Here is an 18545-nt window from a genome sequence, read left to right as displayed (position 1 = left end):
GTGGGGTGGGATGGGATGGGATGGGATGGGATGGGATGGGATGGGATGGGATGGGATGGGATGGGATGGGATGGGATGGGATGGGATGGGATGGGGTGGGATGGGAGTGGGGTGGGGTGGGATGGGATGGGGTGGGATGGGAGTGGGGTGGGAGTGAGGATGGGGATGGGAGTGGGGATGAGGATGGGATGGGATGTAGTCCAGGAGTAAAGCATTTACCTATCATGCACAAGGCTTTCTAAGCCTCAGTACAGGATAACAAACAAACAAACAAACAAACCAAAACCCAGAAAAGGTGGTTTAAAACATGCCTATCTACCCCTTGAAAGTAAGAAACCTTACTTTTAGAGAAGAAATAGTAAGCATTTTGGTTGTTTTCTGAGACAAGGTCACATATAATTCAAGTTGGCTGGGAACTCTTGATCCTCCTGTCTCTACTTCCTAAGTACTGGGATCATAGGTATTTGCCACCATGCCCTACCTTTTTGTTTTTCTGAGGCAGAACTTAAACTGAACTGAACTCAGGCTCGCCTGAGCCATACTACACTGCCCAGACCAACCTCAAATTCATTCAGTTCTCTTACCTTGGTATCCCAAATACTGAGATTACTGGCCACAATGCCTGCAATTATTTTTATACTTACAAACTGAAGTGATAAGAAAACTCAAACATAAGGTAGTGTGTGTATATATGCACACACACACAAAACAAAAACAAAAAACCCACGAAAGCTATCTATTCTACCTCAGACCTGTATCTAACAGCATATTTGTAAGTTCTTAGGTGTTCTCCCTGGAGTGCCACACACACATTCATACAAGCATATCTGCACAGTGGGTGTTTAAAAACCCACTCACTTATTTATGTGTATAGCGTTTTCCTGCATGTCTGCATGAACATCACACGTGTACAGGAATCTACAGAGGTCAGAGAGAGCATCAGATTCCTTGGGAGTGAAGCCATAGGTGGCTGTGACCTGTCACATGGATGCTAGGAACCAAAGCCAGGTCCTCTGCACGAGCAGTAAATGCTCTTGAGCGCTGAGCCATCTCTCTGCCCTCCAGTGTTTAAATCATACCTTGAAAGTTACATTTTGGCCAGTGAGCTGGCATAATGAAGAAAGGTGCTGGCTCCAAAGTTGTTGCCAGGACCCACAAGGCAGAAGGAAAAAGTATCCTGTGACCTTCACATGTACACATAAAATAAGTAAATCAAAACCCAAAAAATTCAAATTATAACCATTTAGTTTGAAAGCCAAAGTAGGGGCTCAGTAGTTAAGAGCATACTCCTCTTACAGAGAACCCCAGTTCCACTCCCAGCAGTGCAGGCAGCTCAGTCTTTAAGTCTAGGTTCAGGGCATCTGATGTTCTCGTCTGACCTCTGCAGGTACCAGCATTCACAGGTGCACATAATCACACATAGATAGAACGTATACACATACAGACAGTTAAAAACAAAATAAATTTTTAAAAATAAAAAATAACATTACACTAAGGAAAACACTCCCAAAGTCTCACTATTCTTGGTTTCTTTAAGTTCTCTAAAAATAACTGGGCCAGTGACTTGGCTCAGCAGATAAAGGCACTTGTCACCAGAGCTTGATCCTTAGACTGCACATAAAGAGAATTAATTCTTCGAGCTGTCATGTGACCATCATATGAATGCCATTGTACACACGTTCATTATTATTCTTTGCTCATTTTCTCACCCCAAACAGAGCAAATAACGTTAAATGTTAATCTTGGATCTGGGAGGAACTTATGTCCCTTGAAGAAACTAATGACCTAGCAGTGGACTGGGTGATGTGGGGTGGTAGTAGGAGATTGTTAATAAATGAAGGGGAGGAGGGAAGCCACCAGTGTACAGATTTCCTTTCTAAATGTCAAACCAAATCTAGTTTATATCTATACTATACAAACCCTGAGTTATTCTGCAAAACAAAGAAAGCAGAGTCCACACCACCTAATCTCAACACTTCACAAGCCCGTTTTCTATAAGTGAAATGGCCAGGTACAGAGGCCATTACAATCCCGACCCTGGGGAAATCCAGGCAGGAGAATCAGAAGGTCAAGATTTCCTCTAAAGAGAACAAGTGGCTGACAGCACTGCCTCTCATTTGTTTAGTCAGAGAACAGGGCAAGCAGAAGAAACTGCCAGACATTAGCAAAGCCAGGACTCCTCTCTTCCCCTCCAGTCACTTCTCCCTGAAGTCCTCAGGATGGCTTAACCACAGATGATACTACCTGGACTTAAAGACTCCTTTACACTTAAAATGAAGGCACTGGCTATTTTATAACACACTAGTTATTAGTTACACTCTGAACTTTTAAATATAAAGCCAATATGATATTCATATTTTATTTGCTTTATGTTGCTAAGCATAAAAGTACCCACTGACTCACCTTTCCAATTTTTGCTGCAGAACCTGTATTTCCTCCTTCAACTTTCGAATACTTTCTCTCTTACTCCGAATAAGCTCTTTGCTCTTGTACATGTACCTAAGCAAATGATAACCCATTGATAGAAGTTGTATTAACAAATATTAATGACACAATCTCAGTGAAGAAGACTTTCTCAAAACATGCAGTTATAGAATAATCAAAATGAATTGTTTTAATCGTGGTTTTGTCTTGAGACAGAACCTCAGAGCTCAGACTGGCCTCTAACTCCCTGTGTAGGTGAGGATGCCCTTGAATTTCTGGTCTTTCACCTTCTAGTGCAAGTTATAGAGGTAAGCCACCAAATCCAGTTTAGTGCTCTGCTGTGGATCAAACCCAGGACTACAGCCCCAACCCCAAGGTCAGCAATGAGGCAAGGATGCCCACTCTCACCACTTTACTAATGCTTGACTAAAGGTGAAGCCAGTATAGGATGGCACGAAAAGAAACAAAGGTAGAAACAGCAGAGCAGAGCTGTTCTCTAGCTGCTACAAGGCCACAGTGAGCTTAGTCCAACCTGAAGATACAACATCAACTTAGTAACCAATCAACCATCCTATTTCCATCTGCTCCAAGAGATTAGAGAGTAGAATTTCAGAAATTCGTAATATCAAAAAAGTATGATTTACCTAATGATGAGTTTAATTACACATTTTTTAAAAGCATCACTGAAATAAATAAATGAAGATATTAAAAAAAAATGGTAGACAACACATTTAGAAGAAAAAAGTCAAGCTAGGCATGGTGGCACACAACTGTACTCCCAGCAGCGTAGAGACAGACCCAAGCAGATCTCTTTGAGTTCCAGGCCAGCCTGGTCTACAAAAGGAGTCCAGGACAGCCAAACAGCCAAGGCTACACAGAGAAACCTTGTCAAAAAAAGAAAAAGAAAGAAAGAAAGGAAAGAAGGAAAAAAGCCACAATCTAAGATGTCATTTCTTCCCAGATTGACTGACAGGTGTGGCACAATCCAACCAAATGAGATTCCCTTATCTGGCAGAAACTGGCAAGTTACTAAAATTTCAACGGAAATACAAGGAGCCAAAATGCCAAAACAATTTTGAGGCTGAAGCCACTGAAGAGAGTATGGATTCTCTTTCATGCTAAACAAATAATAAATGCATCAAGTTCCAGGGGGTGTGGGGATGAGCTCTGAGACGGATCTGCTTCCTTGCTAATACTGGGTATGTTTTCTCTCTCTCTACCCCTCCCTCTTTCCCTTGCTCTCTCTCAACACAACTGAGTCCTTATTAGAAAAAACTTTGGAAAATCCATTTCCTCCATGGTTGCTGGAGTGTCAGAGCTAAAGGAAGTTATGTTCTCTGATTTGGATGTGAAACAGAAACCTAAGTATTATTAAAAACTTAGCTGGTGTGCCTATGGGCTTGTAGATACACGGTTTTACTTTGATAATATAAATTAGCACTTGCTTTGCATGGTTCACTCTATGGGTTTACAGCATCCATGGAAACAAGATCAATGTTCTGAACACAGACTGCTCAATAACAGCACTCAGGGAGATTCTCAGAAATACAAACTTAAATCCAGGCTCATAGAATCAAAATGAACACATTATCCAGATGTCCAGGTGATCTCCACACACAAATACATAGCTCAGTCATTCTACCGTTGCACTTATTTAACATCAAAGTCAGTTGAACCAAGGCTCACCTATCCATATAAATGATCTGAGGAAATTCCAGTTTATTGTGAATTTTCTCTGGCTGCCCAAGAGATTGATTAAACTCAAATCTGGAGAGTTCGAACGTCAACACTGGAGGCAGTTTTGTAAACCAACGCTATGTCCAGGTAGAAACATGGGGAAAAGAAAAATTAATGTCAGGAAATAATAACAGCCACATTTTAAACATCCTTTACCAAACCTCTTTTGATATAGAAATTATATTCAAGTCAAATTAACATTATGCAGCATTTCATCTCATACAAATATTTAGAATCATATTTGAAGAGTATGACCAAATGTTCCTCAGCCTCCAAATCTACTAGCTAGCCAGCAGCACTGCATTCAACCATCATCCTGAAAAATAACCATCATGGAGGACAAGACCTGACCAAGCACCAACACCATTCCCTAAATGAGTCATCACTGTTCAGATGTTCAGATCTTACGGGAAACAGCCTGACCGCATATAATTACGAGATAGCTGCATCCAAAAAACATCTAAAAAGACAAACACTGTAAATATACTATATACTGTTTATTTACAGTTAGCCATAGTTTAAGTCCTGTTTATGCATAAAAGGAAAATTTGAAAAAGCCTCAAGATGTTGTAATTTTCCATGTTTCTGAGGAAAGTCTGACTTCTAGAACACAAATTTCTAAGAGGAAAGCCAGTCAAGTGAACCTACAATGGTACCCAGAGTTTCAGCGTAGGAGATGACACTAAACACAGCTAAGGAAAAACTGCAGCAGAAGGAAGCCCTGCTCATTCACCCTCAAGCCAGAGGTTCCCCAGAGTGCTGGTAAACCATCCTTTTACCAGGGTTCAGTGGTGCTCCCTTCAGAGGCCCTGCTGGCACCTGCTAAATCGACTGAGTAGCTCACACCTGAATCTTTTATCTTTCTTGTTTGCTTCTTGAGACAGGGTCTCACTTACTAAGCAGCCAAAGCTGGCCTTGAACTTGCAACAATCCTCTCATTAATCAGTCTCTTGATGTGACAGAATTACAAGCATGAGCCACTGTGCCTCGACTTCTGGGTTAAGTTAATTAAACAAACATAATGACACTTGTTAGAGTTTTATTTTTACAGAATTCCTGTCCTTGGACACTGAATAAGTAATAATCATTCATTTGTAAAAGCTTGCATACATGGTACAAGCTGCCAGGGATCCATTCTTTCCCGGAGAAGCTGAGGAGGTAGTGCTTTCCATATCCCAGCACCTTCTAGAGATAAAACACCTCCACAGGCCTATGTCAGGTACCTTACTTTAATTCAAGTCAATTTTTCCTATTATAATTCTTGAATTGGACAGTGCCAAAAGCCCCAATTTTGTAAATGTTTAAGAGGAGAGTAAGCCAAATGAGAGAATGCTGACAATTATGCTACAAAGCTGCTCACTAATTCCTGCCTAACTGGAATGTTGCCATACTAATTACTCAAGTTAACTTCACTGCTTTCTCCAACCCATCAAAAAACAAGAATCCCACATAAATGAAAATTATATTTTAAAAATGTAAGAGCAAAGGCAGAATATACAACCAGGAACAATAAATACTCTACTATGAAAAAAAAAAATTAAATGCCATACCATAGGAGTTAATCACCTTTACCCTCCGAAAATAAGGACGGTGTGTTCTCCCTACTCAGGTGCAGGCTTCAACAGAAAGAAACTTAATCATACTTAAAACATCAGAAGATACATAAACCTTTATGTGAGTAACTCAGTTTTAGCAAATAATTTTTCAGAGCACAAAGACTCATTGATTGACATATCTACTGGTGAGATAAGAGACAGACTCAAGTTCTGCTCAGTGTGTGGTTACTAATTCGTGATGGAACTCATTTGCCTAAAAGTTCAATCCTACTTAATTAGCTTTATCTCTGGCAGAACAAATAAAAATATACCTCTTACCTCTTGCCCATACTTCACTGAATGATCAGAAGAAAGCAGTGCAATGTCACCTTCCACCATGGCCCCTTCCAAACATTCGTCTAAGTTGTGATAACCATTTACCTGAAGAGGATACTGGCCAAAGGTCTCATTGTTACAAAAGGGCTTTCCTAGACAAACAAAGGGGAGGGGTGTTAATGCTTCACTGGTACCATCTAAAGTCTACTACCCTGGCTCCCATGAGACACCACCTTCTAGAATTCAGCAGTCTCCTGAGAACCAGGTAGAAAGACACTTGAGCCAGGGTGGCAACTTCCAATGATGCCACGGGCCTGAGCAAGAACAACACGCAACCACTGATACTGCAAAAGCAAAGCTACCTCATGTACATGGCCCCCATCAAAGGCCCATGAAGAGAGCCCTGACTGGACTGGAATTAAGAGGAGCAGGGAGGACTATGTCAAATGTTAAGTAAATTCCAGACTGAAAGAGCTAGGGGGCTATTACAAACAAATGAGGTTCTTTAAAACATGTCTTTCAATATGGACATGGCGGGTAACAAGCTGCAGCCCGGCCTGGGAAAAGCTGACCATTGAGGATTCAAGGCCCCCTGAGGTACACAGCAAGGCCCTGCCTCAAAGAATCACAAAACAAAGTATTTCAAGGAAAAACAAACAAACAAACAACGTGGAAATGGGAGCCCAGACACTGAAATGACACTTGCCAATCAGTCATACATGAACCACCCTAGGAAGCTGAGGCTGAGTGGACACTACTGACTCAACATGGGCAGTCCTGGGTTGCTTTCTCAGAGGGAGAGGACTTCAATACTGATTACAACAAACTCAGAAACTAAGTGGTCCAGGTCAGCCCTGGCTCCTTTGTGTGGAGGCCTTATTAATCCATGCAGGCACATGTAGAAGCAAGCTGACTTGGGGTATATTCCTCAATCACTTCTCCATTTCTTTTTTGGGGGGAGGGTCTCACAAACTATAAGACTATGCTGGCCAATTTGATGTCAACTGAACACAAGCTAGTTATCAGAAAGGACGAAACCTTAATTGAGAAAATGCATCCATAAGATCTGGCTGTAGAGAATTTTCTTCATTAGTAGGTGGGGAGGACCCAGCCCATTGTGGATAGTGAGATCCTTAGGCTGGTGGACCTGGGCTCTGTAAACAGGCTGAGTAAGCCACGGAGCAGGCCCATAAGCAGCACCCCTCCATGGCCTCTCCATCAGTTCCTGCCTCCATGCAGGAACTGTCTAGATGTTAAGTTGGGGAAGAACGGCTGAGGTGCCTATTTAACGTTATCAAAGGAAACATGACCCTCCTGGCTGACATGCCCCACCCTCTACCCCTTCCCCCTCAACTTCTCCATCCCAGAGGCTGGGCTGCCCTTCCTCCAGATGCCCTTCCCTATATAATCCAACTATTTTGGTTACCTGGTATACTCTTTTGGGCCTCCAGGATGCTGTGGCTGGTTCCTCCCTCTCCCTACATGGCTCAGGGTCATGTCCACTCTGGATTCTCCCAAATGTCCCTGCCTTTAGCTCTGCTCTGCTCGAATCTACAATAAACTTTCTCCTCCACCATATCTAGGAGCAGACATGTCTTCTCCTTTTTAATTTTTTCATTCACTAACCCTGCTTTAAGTTTCTGTCCTGACTTCCTTCAATGGCACACTGTGATATAGACAGATCTATTTCTTTATATATATTCATAAAGAATTTAAATGATAACTAGATATTTGTCATTTAAATGCTCCTTTTCTTGTTTTGTTTTTCAAGACAGAGTTTCTCTTTGTAGCCATGGCTGTTCTGGATCTTACTCTGTAGATCAGGCTGGCCTTGAACTCACAGAGACCTGCCTGCCTCTGCCTCCCAAGTGCTGGGATTAAAGGCATGCATACACCACTGCCACCAGGCTAAAATGCTTGTTTTTGGAAAAGTTGTGTATGGTGATTTAATGAGGAACTTCCCTTACAGGCTCAAGCATTTGATCACTTCACCCCCAGTTTGTAGTACTGTTTATAAACAGTTTGTAGGCTTAGTGGGTATGGCTTTAGTGGGGGTATGGCATATTGGCATTAGGTCGCTGAAGGGCTTTATGGAGTTCTTAGCCTCTCTGCTTCATGCTTGCAGTTCAAGATGTTCTCTCCCCCAGCTTTCTGCTCCTGCCACCATGCCTGCTGAGTGCTGCTATGACTCCCCACCAAGATGGACACTTATCCCTCTGGAGCAGTAGCCAAATTAAACTTCATAATTTGCTTTGGGCATAGTGTTTTATCACAACAGCAAAGTAACTAATGCAGAAGTTGATACCAGAGAATTACTATCTTGATGGCCTGTTGCTATCAAGAATCTGACCATGAGGGTTTTGGAGAAATGTGGAAGAGTTTGGAACTCTGGACCAAAAAGTGTTGAATGCTATAGGCAGAGTTTAAAGGACTGTTCTAACAGGCGCCTAGAAGACAACAGTGCTGAAAGCAATGAAGACTGTGGAGGTCCGGCACTACAGGCTTCAGAGGGAAGACAGGACTAGCAGCATCCAGAGGCCAGTTCTGTGGTATTTTGGCAATGAACCTGGGCTACCTTCTGCCTTTGTCCTAGAAACTTGCCTGAGGCAAAATTTTAAAATGGACTGAAATTTTCAAGATCGCATAATGTTGACTTTGTAGCACGATTATTATCGTTAATGCTTGCACGAGTCTATTATGAAAAGAACAAGTGAGACAGAAAGAAATACAAACTGTAGTTTGGACAGAAAGAGAGCACTAGAAAGTTACAGCCAAGACATGTGCCAGAAGAAAGGCTCTGTTAGGAGATTCCCTAGGCTGCTCTGTGCTGGAACAAAGGGAAGGGCTTCCTTAGTGCAAGACCACATGCAGCAAGCTTCCAACTTGTAATAGAGAGCTCTTAGAAAACAAGAGTAAAAGCTTCTGTTAATGTGCTTCAAGGAGCAAGGACCCATACCAAGTTGGCAGCCAAAGTTGACAATGTCTGTTGTCCATGTGGTGCTGACTTAGAGGCATTAAGCCCTTTAAAACTGATGTCCTAGACACCAGCCATTGAGTTTATGGGATTTGGATTTTGGTCTTATTTTGGTCCAGTATTTCCTCCTTATACCCCCATTCTTCCCTTCTGGTATGAGAATGTATATTCTGTGTTAAGAGCATGTAATTTGCTTTTTTATTTTATAATGGGTTACAATTAAGAGATTGCCTTGATCTCTGAAGGGACTCTGGACTTTTAAACAGTATTGAAGACTGAAAGACTTTAGAAGACTTTTGTAGTTAGACTGAATACATTTTACTCTACGTGACCAAGAGCCTGCAAGGAACAGGGAGAGGGATGATGCAGTTTAAATGACAAATGTCTCCCATAGGTTCAGGCATTTGCACACTTGGCCTCCAGTTGGTGGCGCTGTTCAGAAGGTAGCCTAGGTGGGGGACACCGGGAGGTGGACTTTGTAGGTTTCCTTAGTCATGGTATTTCATCACAGCAACAGAGAAGTAGCTACTATATGTGGTATTGGGCTGTATCTAATAGTATCAGGGGCTGTGGGTTTAGCAGTAAGAATACAGTATGAACTCTGGATTCACGTCACATATAATAAACATATAAAATAAATCTAAATAAGCTCCAGTGATAGTACATGCCTATATTCACACAAGTTGATGTAGGACTGATAAGGGTTTGAAGTCTCACCCTAGGCTATACAGTAAATTTTAGGCTAGCCTACATTACAAGTGAGACCTTGTCTCAAAAACCAAAACCAAAACCAAAACAAAACCAAAACAAAACAAACAAAAAACCCACACTAACAAACCACAACAAAACACCAAATATTAAAAATACATAAAAATGAAGAAGAGCAGACAGGGGCTGTGCAGGGAAATGGTTGGCCAAGGGCTGACAAGCTGCTAAATTCACAGGTTTTGATACTATTCTGTCTTTATATAATCAAAATCCTGCAATTAAAAAGTAAAAGTTATGTGCCCAGGCAACAGGGTTTGTTTTTTTGTTTTTTTTCTCATGTGTATTAGTGTTTTGCCTTCATGCATGTCTTTGTGAGGATGTCTGATTCCCTCAAAGTGGAGTTGCAGACAGTTGTGAACTTTCATATGGGTGCTGGGAATTGAACCTGGGTCCTCTGGAATAGCTGTCAGCACTCTTAACTGCTGAGCCATCTCTCCAGCCCAACCTATTTAACTATTTAACTTAGAGGCATTAAGCCCTTTAAAACTGATGTCCTAGACACCAGCCATTGAGTTTATGGGATTTGGATTTTGGTCTTATTTTGGTCCAGTATTTCCTCCTTATACCCCCATTCTTCCCTTCTGGTATGAGAATGTATATTCTGTGTTAAGAGCATGTAATTTGCTTTTTTATTTTATAATGGGTTACAATTAAGAGATTGCCTTGATCTCTGAAGGGACTCTGGACTTTTAAACAGTATTGAAGACTGAAAGACTTTAGAAGACTTTTGTAGTTAGACTGAATACATTTTACTCTACGTGACCAAGAGCCTGCAAGTTTAACTATTCAGAGTAGACAAGCATTTCTGGCAGTTTGATTCTATAAAATCTGAGATTAGATGTTCCAGAAAAAAATGAAGTAGCATCATTGCCATCAACACAGATGTTACACAATTTAACATGACAGCTGTAGGACAAAGACTGTGTCCATTGTACACAAAAAAGCCAGAGACAGCATTCAGACCAGGGTTCACTGGACTTTCAAGTCTATCCTGTCTCCCTGAAAAGACATAGCAGTGAGAACCAGTTACAGCTGACAACAAATACAGAGCACAAAAGACTTTACCTTCTCGAACCCCTTCGGTCAGGAAAGTACCATAGAAAAGCTGCACCATGGGATTTTCAGATTTATTCCTGGGATTGCTGCTATTTTAAAAGAAAGATAGGCAATTTGATGTCAGTTGAATCAAGTATGTACTCACAAAACCCCAGCAGCATTAAGAAACAACAGGAGTCCATTTTCATTACCACAGACTAGTACATGGCATCTAAGGAAGCAAGGGTGTAATTCAGCTCAGACACTGACAGAAAGATGCCTGGCACTGTGCTGGAGACGAAATGTGTGAACCCTGACCTTGGGAGCATTAGTCTCCAGGCTGCTAGGGAGTCATACTCAGTGGCAAATACGTGTGTTATATACACTTGATACACATAGCCATGCCTCATGACATATATATACAAGGTAAAGAAGACCATAACAGTGAAGAACGAACTCTCCCAGAGTTTTACAAATAAACACTTAAAATTTTTCTCAGTGGCACAGCAGAATTAGAATGCAAATTTTCTTTTCCTAAAGCCTGTCTTACATTCTAGTTAACTGGGTTAAGTTCCCAATGTAAACCACTTGAAAGAGCTTTATTCTCCAGCTTCAGACTGTATGTAGAAAAGCAGGTTCTTGGCAACCACAGATGGATGAGACTTGTCCTCCTAGCCCTGACTGCACCTGTGTCCATGGCTGGAGTGACTGACCCCACCCTTTATAAATGCTAAGCAGATGTCCCAGGTAAGTGACATTAAATATAATGGTTCCATATATATACCATGTCCACATCTAGGAATCATGTACCTGCTTTCAATCACATCTTACAACCAAGCAGTTAGTCGGGGTTCTTTCAAGAGAGAGAAAAGCTACACAATGAGAAATAGCTCAGTGGCCACCAAAAGGCTTGGCAAACATAAGCCCTTTCTACTTAAGGAGAGTGACTTTCCCCACTATTAACTTTCAGTGGCCACTGTGAGTCAGAAGGATGTGCAGACAAACCCTCAACACTCACTTGACATTAACAGCTAGCTGGAACGCATCCTCCAGCCAGTCCAGGAGCTTGTGCGTGAATTCACTCACATCTTGCTACAAGAGAGGCACAAATTGCAGGAAGTTAGATGCAATACTGCACGCGGGGAAACAAAGATTTGCCACAGTTAAATATTCTACTCCCACGACATCGTCTCCTTTCCAGGGAGGCCAGGGTTTGACTAGAGTCAAACACAGGGCATTAGTGTGATGTGACGAAGCTAGGCCAGGAAGGAAGCAGAACTATGCAGGGCTGGCCACATCTGTGTGACAGAAAAACAAACACCATCTCCAATTAGGTATTTTTTTCAAAGGCCCAAAGAACAAACTAGAGTTCACTAAAATACTGTGAGAACTGACTGAGAAAGGCAATTTTATAAGCTATTTTGAGAATGTCGGTTAGCTATGTGGCCTTTTAACAGACAGCAAGTTTAACACTGTATCCAGGAAGAAGCTGGTGCTATTACAACAACTCTGAGTTTAGTAGCAGGAAAGGAAAGATTCTGTGACTGAAAGAGAAAAGCTGCTGAATTCAGCTTTAGGAGGTTTGAAAAAGAGTATTTCTATCCCAGAGTGATATTATAGCCTGCTGTCCCAGATTCAGGAGGCTGAGGCTGGAGGATCAGAAGTTCAAAGATCACCTGAGTTCAATATTGGGACCTGTCTCAAAATCCAAAACAAATTAAGATTTCTACCTGGGCCATCAGATAAAGGACTTGTCTTTTCTCAACTATCCTTGACTATGGCTCACTGAACTACTTTTCAGACTTGGACCTGCTTCAGAAGCTGCTGTTAAGTCTACTCTTTCCATCCCCCTGGTTCTTGGAGACACCTTGCTAGTAGACCTGGATGGCCTGGAGCTCACTGTGTAGCCCAGGTTAGCTGCCAATGTGCAGTAACCCTCCTGCCTGACTCTCGTGTCCTGGGATGAAGGCCTGAGTCATCATGCCCAGTTATGCTGCTCCTCTTTCTACCATCACTTCTTCCTCCTCTAGTAGTGGCAGCCCCCGTGTGATCCTCATCCATGCACAGGGACTTCCAGAACCCTGGACCTCACTCACGCGCGCGCACACACAAACACACAAACACACACACACACACACACACACACACACACACACACTTGAACTACACCTTGTGAAGACAAATAAAGGGCAAATGAAGGAACTCTAAGTCATTCTGCCTAGGTTTATTCAGAGCCTGTCACACAGTAACACTTAAACCAGCAGTGTCACATTAACAAAGAGTGACTTCAAACACTCAAGTCTGAAACAAAGTTACCCGGTACCTGCTGCTCCTCTGATGACCGGAAGGCTCCCTTCAGCAGATCCAGGGCTGCAGAAGGATCTACAAACTTTCGATTTGATCCCAACAACAGAGCAAACAAATACTGAAGCTCTTGCATAAACATGATATTTCTCTTTTCCTATAGAAAACATAGCCATTTTACAAGATTTGGAAAGTTTGAAGAAATAAAAAAAAAAAAGTTATCACCTATCACTCTCTAATTTATATTTACCAAGCTCTAGATCAGTGAGAGTGACAAAGAGGGACCAGATAAGGACAGCAAGGTGCCACTCTAGAGCGTGGGGAGTTGGAAACAGCCAGGGAACGTGCTGAGGGGAACACAGAATGCTCTGGGGGCTTTTGCAGCTACCCACCCACCTTAAGAGGATGCAGTGCAGCAAGGTGCCATGCAAGGCCAAGATGGATGCAATCAAAGAGCACACTCAAGTCTTTAAGAGGGGCCAGGCCTCGCCTCAGGAATCTGCTCTGCATCCTGGACCTAAGTAGCCGATGGCAGAAGAAAGGACAGCACCTGGAGCACAGGCTCTGAGTGTCCCCACAGTGTAGCACTAAGGTCAGACAGCACCTCACTGCACCTTCCTGGAACTCTTTTCTGATTTTATTCCTACATAACTGTATCTTTGTAAACCATCACTTCTTAATCCAAAGGAGGGCCAGTTCCCACACTTGATCCCTTACACAGAAACTTTGTCTCAGTGCCTACTTACACTGTGACTTCTACAACTTTCAAGGATGTTCTGTGGCAGACTATAACTGAGAACAAGTCTTCGAAATTCAGGCAACTGAAAAAGAGACTGAAAAAAAGAAATTCACTCTCAACTACTTTCAATACAATTGCAGACTTTTGTTTTTGTTTTTTAAAATTACCTAATTGGGTCATAGTAGATAGATCATTTATGCTGACCTTATTCTCCCTATATAGCCAAGGTTGGCCTTAAACTCCTGATCCTCCTACCTCGGCCTTCTGACTGCTAAGATTACAGGAATGTTTAACCAAGGGTAGGTTTCAAAGGTAGGCATGGTAGCTCAGCGTAATCCCATTTCTCAAGAAGTCGAAGCAGAAGGAGTACAGTGACTTCAAAAACATCCTGGGATACAGAGTGAGTTTTAGGCCAATCACTATACTATGAAATACTGTCTCTAAATAAATAAACCTTTGCTTTCATTTGTAATAAACATTTTCTTTCATTTTTTTTAAAGTATATATACTACCAACCTAGCAGTTCTTCTATTATTTTAAGAAAACAATAATGCACAAATAATAAAAGTATTAACTCCTTTAGGTAAAAAAAGAAACAAAGTCTAAAAAGAGGAATGAACAACACTAAATACATATAGACATAAACGTTAGAAAGTGTCATTAAAATGAAACTGCAGAAGCTGGGAGGTGGTTAAGAGCACTTGCTGCTCCTGCACAAGACTGGAGTAGGTTCCTGGAACTCGTCAGGATATCTCACTACCTGTAACTCCAGCTACAGACAACCCCACCCTTTTTTTTGGGTCCTTGGGCACCTATATGCACATGGTATGTGTACATACATGTACGCAAATAAAAACAAATGTTTTTTAAAGAATGGTGTAGAAATTCATTTATTTACTACTATGCAGTAGAAGAATGAACTGACGAGATGTTCATCAACGTGAACAATCTCAGAAATACCCTTTCTGTGTGTGATAGAAGCTGCACAGATGCTCAGGCCTATAATCTGTGCACCCGGGACACCAAATTGGAAGGATTGCCTCACTTCAAAGATAGCCTGGACTATACAGTGAGTTTTAGGGCTAGCCTAGGCTGCATAGCAAGACCTGTCTCAACTAAAAATAAAACTTACAGAAAAGTTTAATTCTGTTTATTATGTTTAAGAACATAAAACCAATACCTTGTCTAAGGCTATACACATCTGTAATTAGGTCTGTGGGGGCAGGAGGTGGTGAAAGTCAGGGATCAACAGCACTGGGATTTTATAACATTTAAAAACAGACCTGTACATGTGTTTCCCTGTGCACACTCAGAGGCCAGAAAGTGTTCTCCATCATTCTCTACAGACTGTCCAGAGCTAGGATCTCTCCTGGAACCTAGTGAGGTTTTCTAAGCTGAGCTGGAAGCCAGACAGGCCCATAATCCTATCTTCAACCACATGAACCTGAGCTTACAGGCATGTGCTTGCTGACTGGCCTATTACAAGGGTCCAAATTCCAGTGCTTGATTACGTAGTAAGTATATGTAACTGCTGACCCATTTCTCTAGCCTTCTAGTAGTCACTTCTTATCTGAGTGGTAAGCACAGCAGAGTTTACTATCTCTATTACTCCCCTCCTCCTACCCCCCCCCCCGTGTGTGTGTGTGTGTGTGTGTGTGTGTGTGTGTGTGTGTAAGTTTACTGTAAGTTTATCTTAAAAAAGATTATTATGTATCCAGTCTGGTCTCAGATTCTTGATCCTTCTGCTTTAGCCTCTTGAGCACTGAAACTGCAGGTGTGTACCACCATGAACGGCTGTTACCCACCTTAAACCCACCCTCTATTAGGTCATTTTGTACCCCAGTAATCTGAAGGTGAGGACCAGACGAGGGTCCTTCCAACTTTAGAATGTTTATATAAACTCTCTCAGTTGAATAGCCCTAATTCAAAAGTCTAAGTTTTCAAGTTTTGTACATGGTATCCTACTGTCAGCTGGTTTCCCTGTACTTCCACACTATTTCAAAATCTATCACTTCACCAATCTCTCAAAAGGAAACAAGAAAAAAAAAAAAAAAAGCTGAAAGCAGTTCATTAGGAAAACATAAGCTTGTTCAACATCTCTCTAGTCTCCATACATACCTGAGACAGGCACAGGAAAGCCTGACTGACTGTCCTAACTCTACTTTCTACAACTTTTTATGGTGGGGCCTCAATACTACAAAGCCCAGTTTGGACCTGGACTTGCAGCAGTCCTCCTGCCTCAGCCTCAAAAGTGCGGACTATAGATTTGAGCCACCTCATCTAGATTTGCTCTCCACTAGACACATTTTGCTTTTAAGTATGTGTTTACTGGGGGATTAGAGGGGGGCAGCATACACACATTAGGTTATGTGTGGAAGTCTTCAGAAGTCAGTTCTCTCTGGTGCAAACCTGTCTGGAACTCTTACCTTCTGTCCCAGTTAGGGTATGTATTGCTGACACAAAACACCATGACCAAAAAACAAGTTGGGGAGAAAAGGGATTATTCAGCCTATAATTCCACATTGCTGTTCATCACCAAAGGAAGTCAGGACAGGAACCCAAACAGGGCAGGAACCTGGAGGCAGGAGCAGGGCTGCTCACTGGCTTACTCCTCACGGGTTGCTCAGCCTGCTTTCTTTTAGAACCCAGGACCACCAGCCCAGGGATGGCACCACCCAGACTGGGCAGAGCCCTACCCCACTGATCACTAATTAAGAAAATGACTTTCAGCTGAACCTCATGGAAGCATTTCCTCAGCTGTGGCTCCTTCCCCTCTGATGGCTCTAGCTTGTGTCAAGGTGACACAAAACCAGCTAGTGTACCCTACTTCTTCACAAAACCTTTGTGGCACTTATCATTACCTGAGTCTGTTGACTGACCGCCCCACTGTTTTAAACTCCAAAAGAGTATGGGTTTTGTTTAAGTCCCTGCTGTTTCCCAGGTCCTGATCAGAGCCAGGCACATAGTAAACTGAACATATTTTGAAGTGTTTTGGCTTGAGCAGGTAGGTAGGTACCACAGAACCATTTAACAGAGAAGCCTGCAGGCAGGGAGAGGGAACAACATATGAAGCGATGGTGCTTGGGAAATATTTTAAGTGTGTGATAGCTAGTCTTATGTCAACTTGATACATAAAACTAGAGTTATCTAAAAGGTAAGAACCTCAATTGGGGAAATGCCTCCATAAGATCCAGCTGTAAGGCATTTTCTTAATTAGTGATTGATGTGGGAGGACCTAGACCATGGTGGGTGGTTCCATCCCTGGGCTGGTGGTCCTGGGTTCTAAAAGAAAGCAGGCTGAGTAAGAAAGTAAGCAGCACCCTTCCATGTGTGTCAACTGTGTCAACTCCTACCTCCAGGTTCCTGTCCTTACTCCCTTCAATGATCAACAGTGACATGGAACTATAAGCCAAATAAACCCTTTCCTCCCTGTGGTAGTTTGAATAGGAATGGCTCCCACAGCATGTGTGTTTGAATGCTTGGACACAGGGAGTGGCACTATTAGGAGGTATGGCCTTGTTGGAGGAAGTGTGTCACCGGGGGGGTGGGCTTTGAGGTCTCCTATGCTCAAGCTAAGCCCAAGTGTAGCACAGTCTCCTTTGGCTGCCTACAGATCAAGATGCAGAACTCCAAGGAAAGCATGATCTACAGAGCAAGTCCAGGACAGCCAACTATAGAGAACCCGTTTTGGGGAGGAAGATGTAGAATTCACTACCTCTCCAGCACCAAGTCTGCCTGCATGCCACCATGCTCCCCTCCATGACAATAACGGACTCAACCTCTGAACTATAAGCCAGACCCAATTAAATGTTTTCCTTTATAAGAGATTCCGTGCTTATCGTGTCTCTTCATAGCAATAAAACCCTAACCAAGACACTCCCTAACTTGCTTTTTGGTCATGTGTTTTGTTCCACCAGAAGAAACCCTAGCTAAGACAAGTTGGTACCAAGAGTGTGGAATTGCAGTGACAGACAACCTGATTATGTTGTTTTGGGGAGGGCTGTGAAAGGACTTTGGAACTTTGGGCTAGAAAAGCCACCGAGTTTTGAGAGCTCAGTGTGCTGTTCTGTTAGAGCTTGGAAGATAAGAATTTGTGAGTGCTGGGTGGAGGCGGCAGCACACGCCTTTAACCCCAGCACTCGGGTGACAGAAGCAGGCAGATCTCTGTGAGTTGAAAGCCAGCCTTACTAGCAAATTCTAGCACACACGAATTACTCCCCCTGTGTCAAACAGCACTCAGCCACCTGGTTACTCCAGCCAGACCTTGTCACCTTTCTCCCTCCTCTCCTGTAGGCATCATTCATTCATCAAGTCCTACAGATTTCACACCCTTCTCCCCAAGAGTGTTTTCATAGGACTGATGATGTGGCTCAGTGATAGTGTTTGCCTAGCATACACAACACCCTGGAGTAGATGAGTGAATGTGTATATACGTATATTTATACCAAATTCATGAATAGCTAGCATGGCGGTGCATTCCTATAATGGTAGCCTAAATGCCAGCACTTGGGAGGTACAGGCAAAAGGATCACAAATTTGAGACCAGCCAGGGCTACATAATGAAAAAGAGTATTTTTATGGTCCTCGTTCCAAGATGCCCACCTGCCATGCCTCTACTCCCGGCTACCCTGAATGTTAGTCATTAACTGCTGACCCCAAACACTTATTTCTATTTCAGCATTTCCCAGTTTTA

General features: G+C 42.5%; 1 protein-coding gene across 6 annotated transcripts in view; it reads right to left on the bottom strand.

Moving 5' to 3' along the window:
• Positions 1-18545, bottom strand: part of Usp28 (ubiquitin specific peptidase 28) — a 57793-nt gene that overhangs the window by 21042 nt on the left and 18206 nt on the right. For 4 of the 6 annotated variants that reach the window (XM_055622000.1, XM_055621995.1, XM_055621998.1 and 1 more), the window contains 7 exons: positions 13860-13946; positions 13133-13270; positions 11828-11901; positions 10840-10919; positions 6036-6184; positions 4111-4238; positions 2404-2499 (listed from right to left, as the gene is read on the bottom strand). In XM_055622000.1, coding sequence (XP_055477975.1) covers positions 2404-2499; positions 4111-4238; positions 6036-6184; positions 10840-10919; positions 11828-11901; positions 13133-13270; positions 13860-13946 — 752 coding nt within the window. The remainder of the gene's footprint in view (positions 1-2403; positions 2500-4110; positions 4239-6035; positions 6185-10839; positions 10920-11827; positions 11902-13132; positions 13271-13859; positions 13947-18545) is intronic. The other 2 variants (XM_055621996.1, XM_055621999.1) reach the window with 1 other exon arrangement.

The sequence above is a fragment of the Psammomys obesus genome, unplaced genomic scaffold (genome assembly GCF_907164565.1).
Source record: "Psammomys obesus unplaced genomic scaffold, mPsaObe1.curated_primary_1811, whole genome shotgun sequence".
NCBI lineage: Eukaryota > Metazoa > Chordata > Mammalia > Rodentia > Muridae > Psammomys > Psammomys obesus.
Note: the sequence above shows the minus strand (reverse complement) of the source record. Positions and strands in the feature narration are given on the sequence as shown.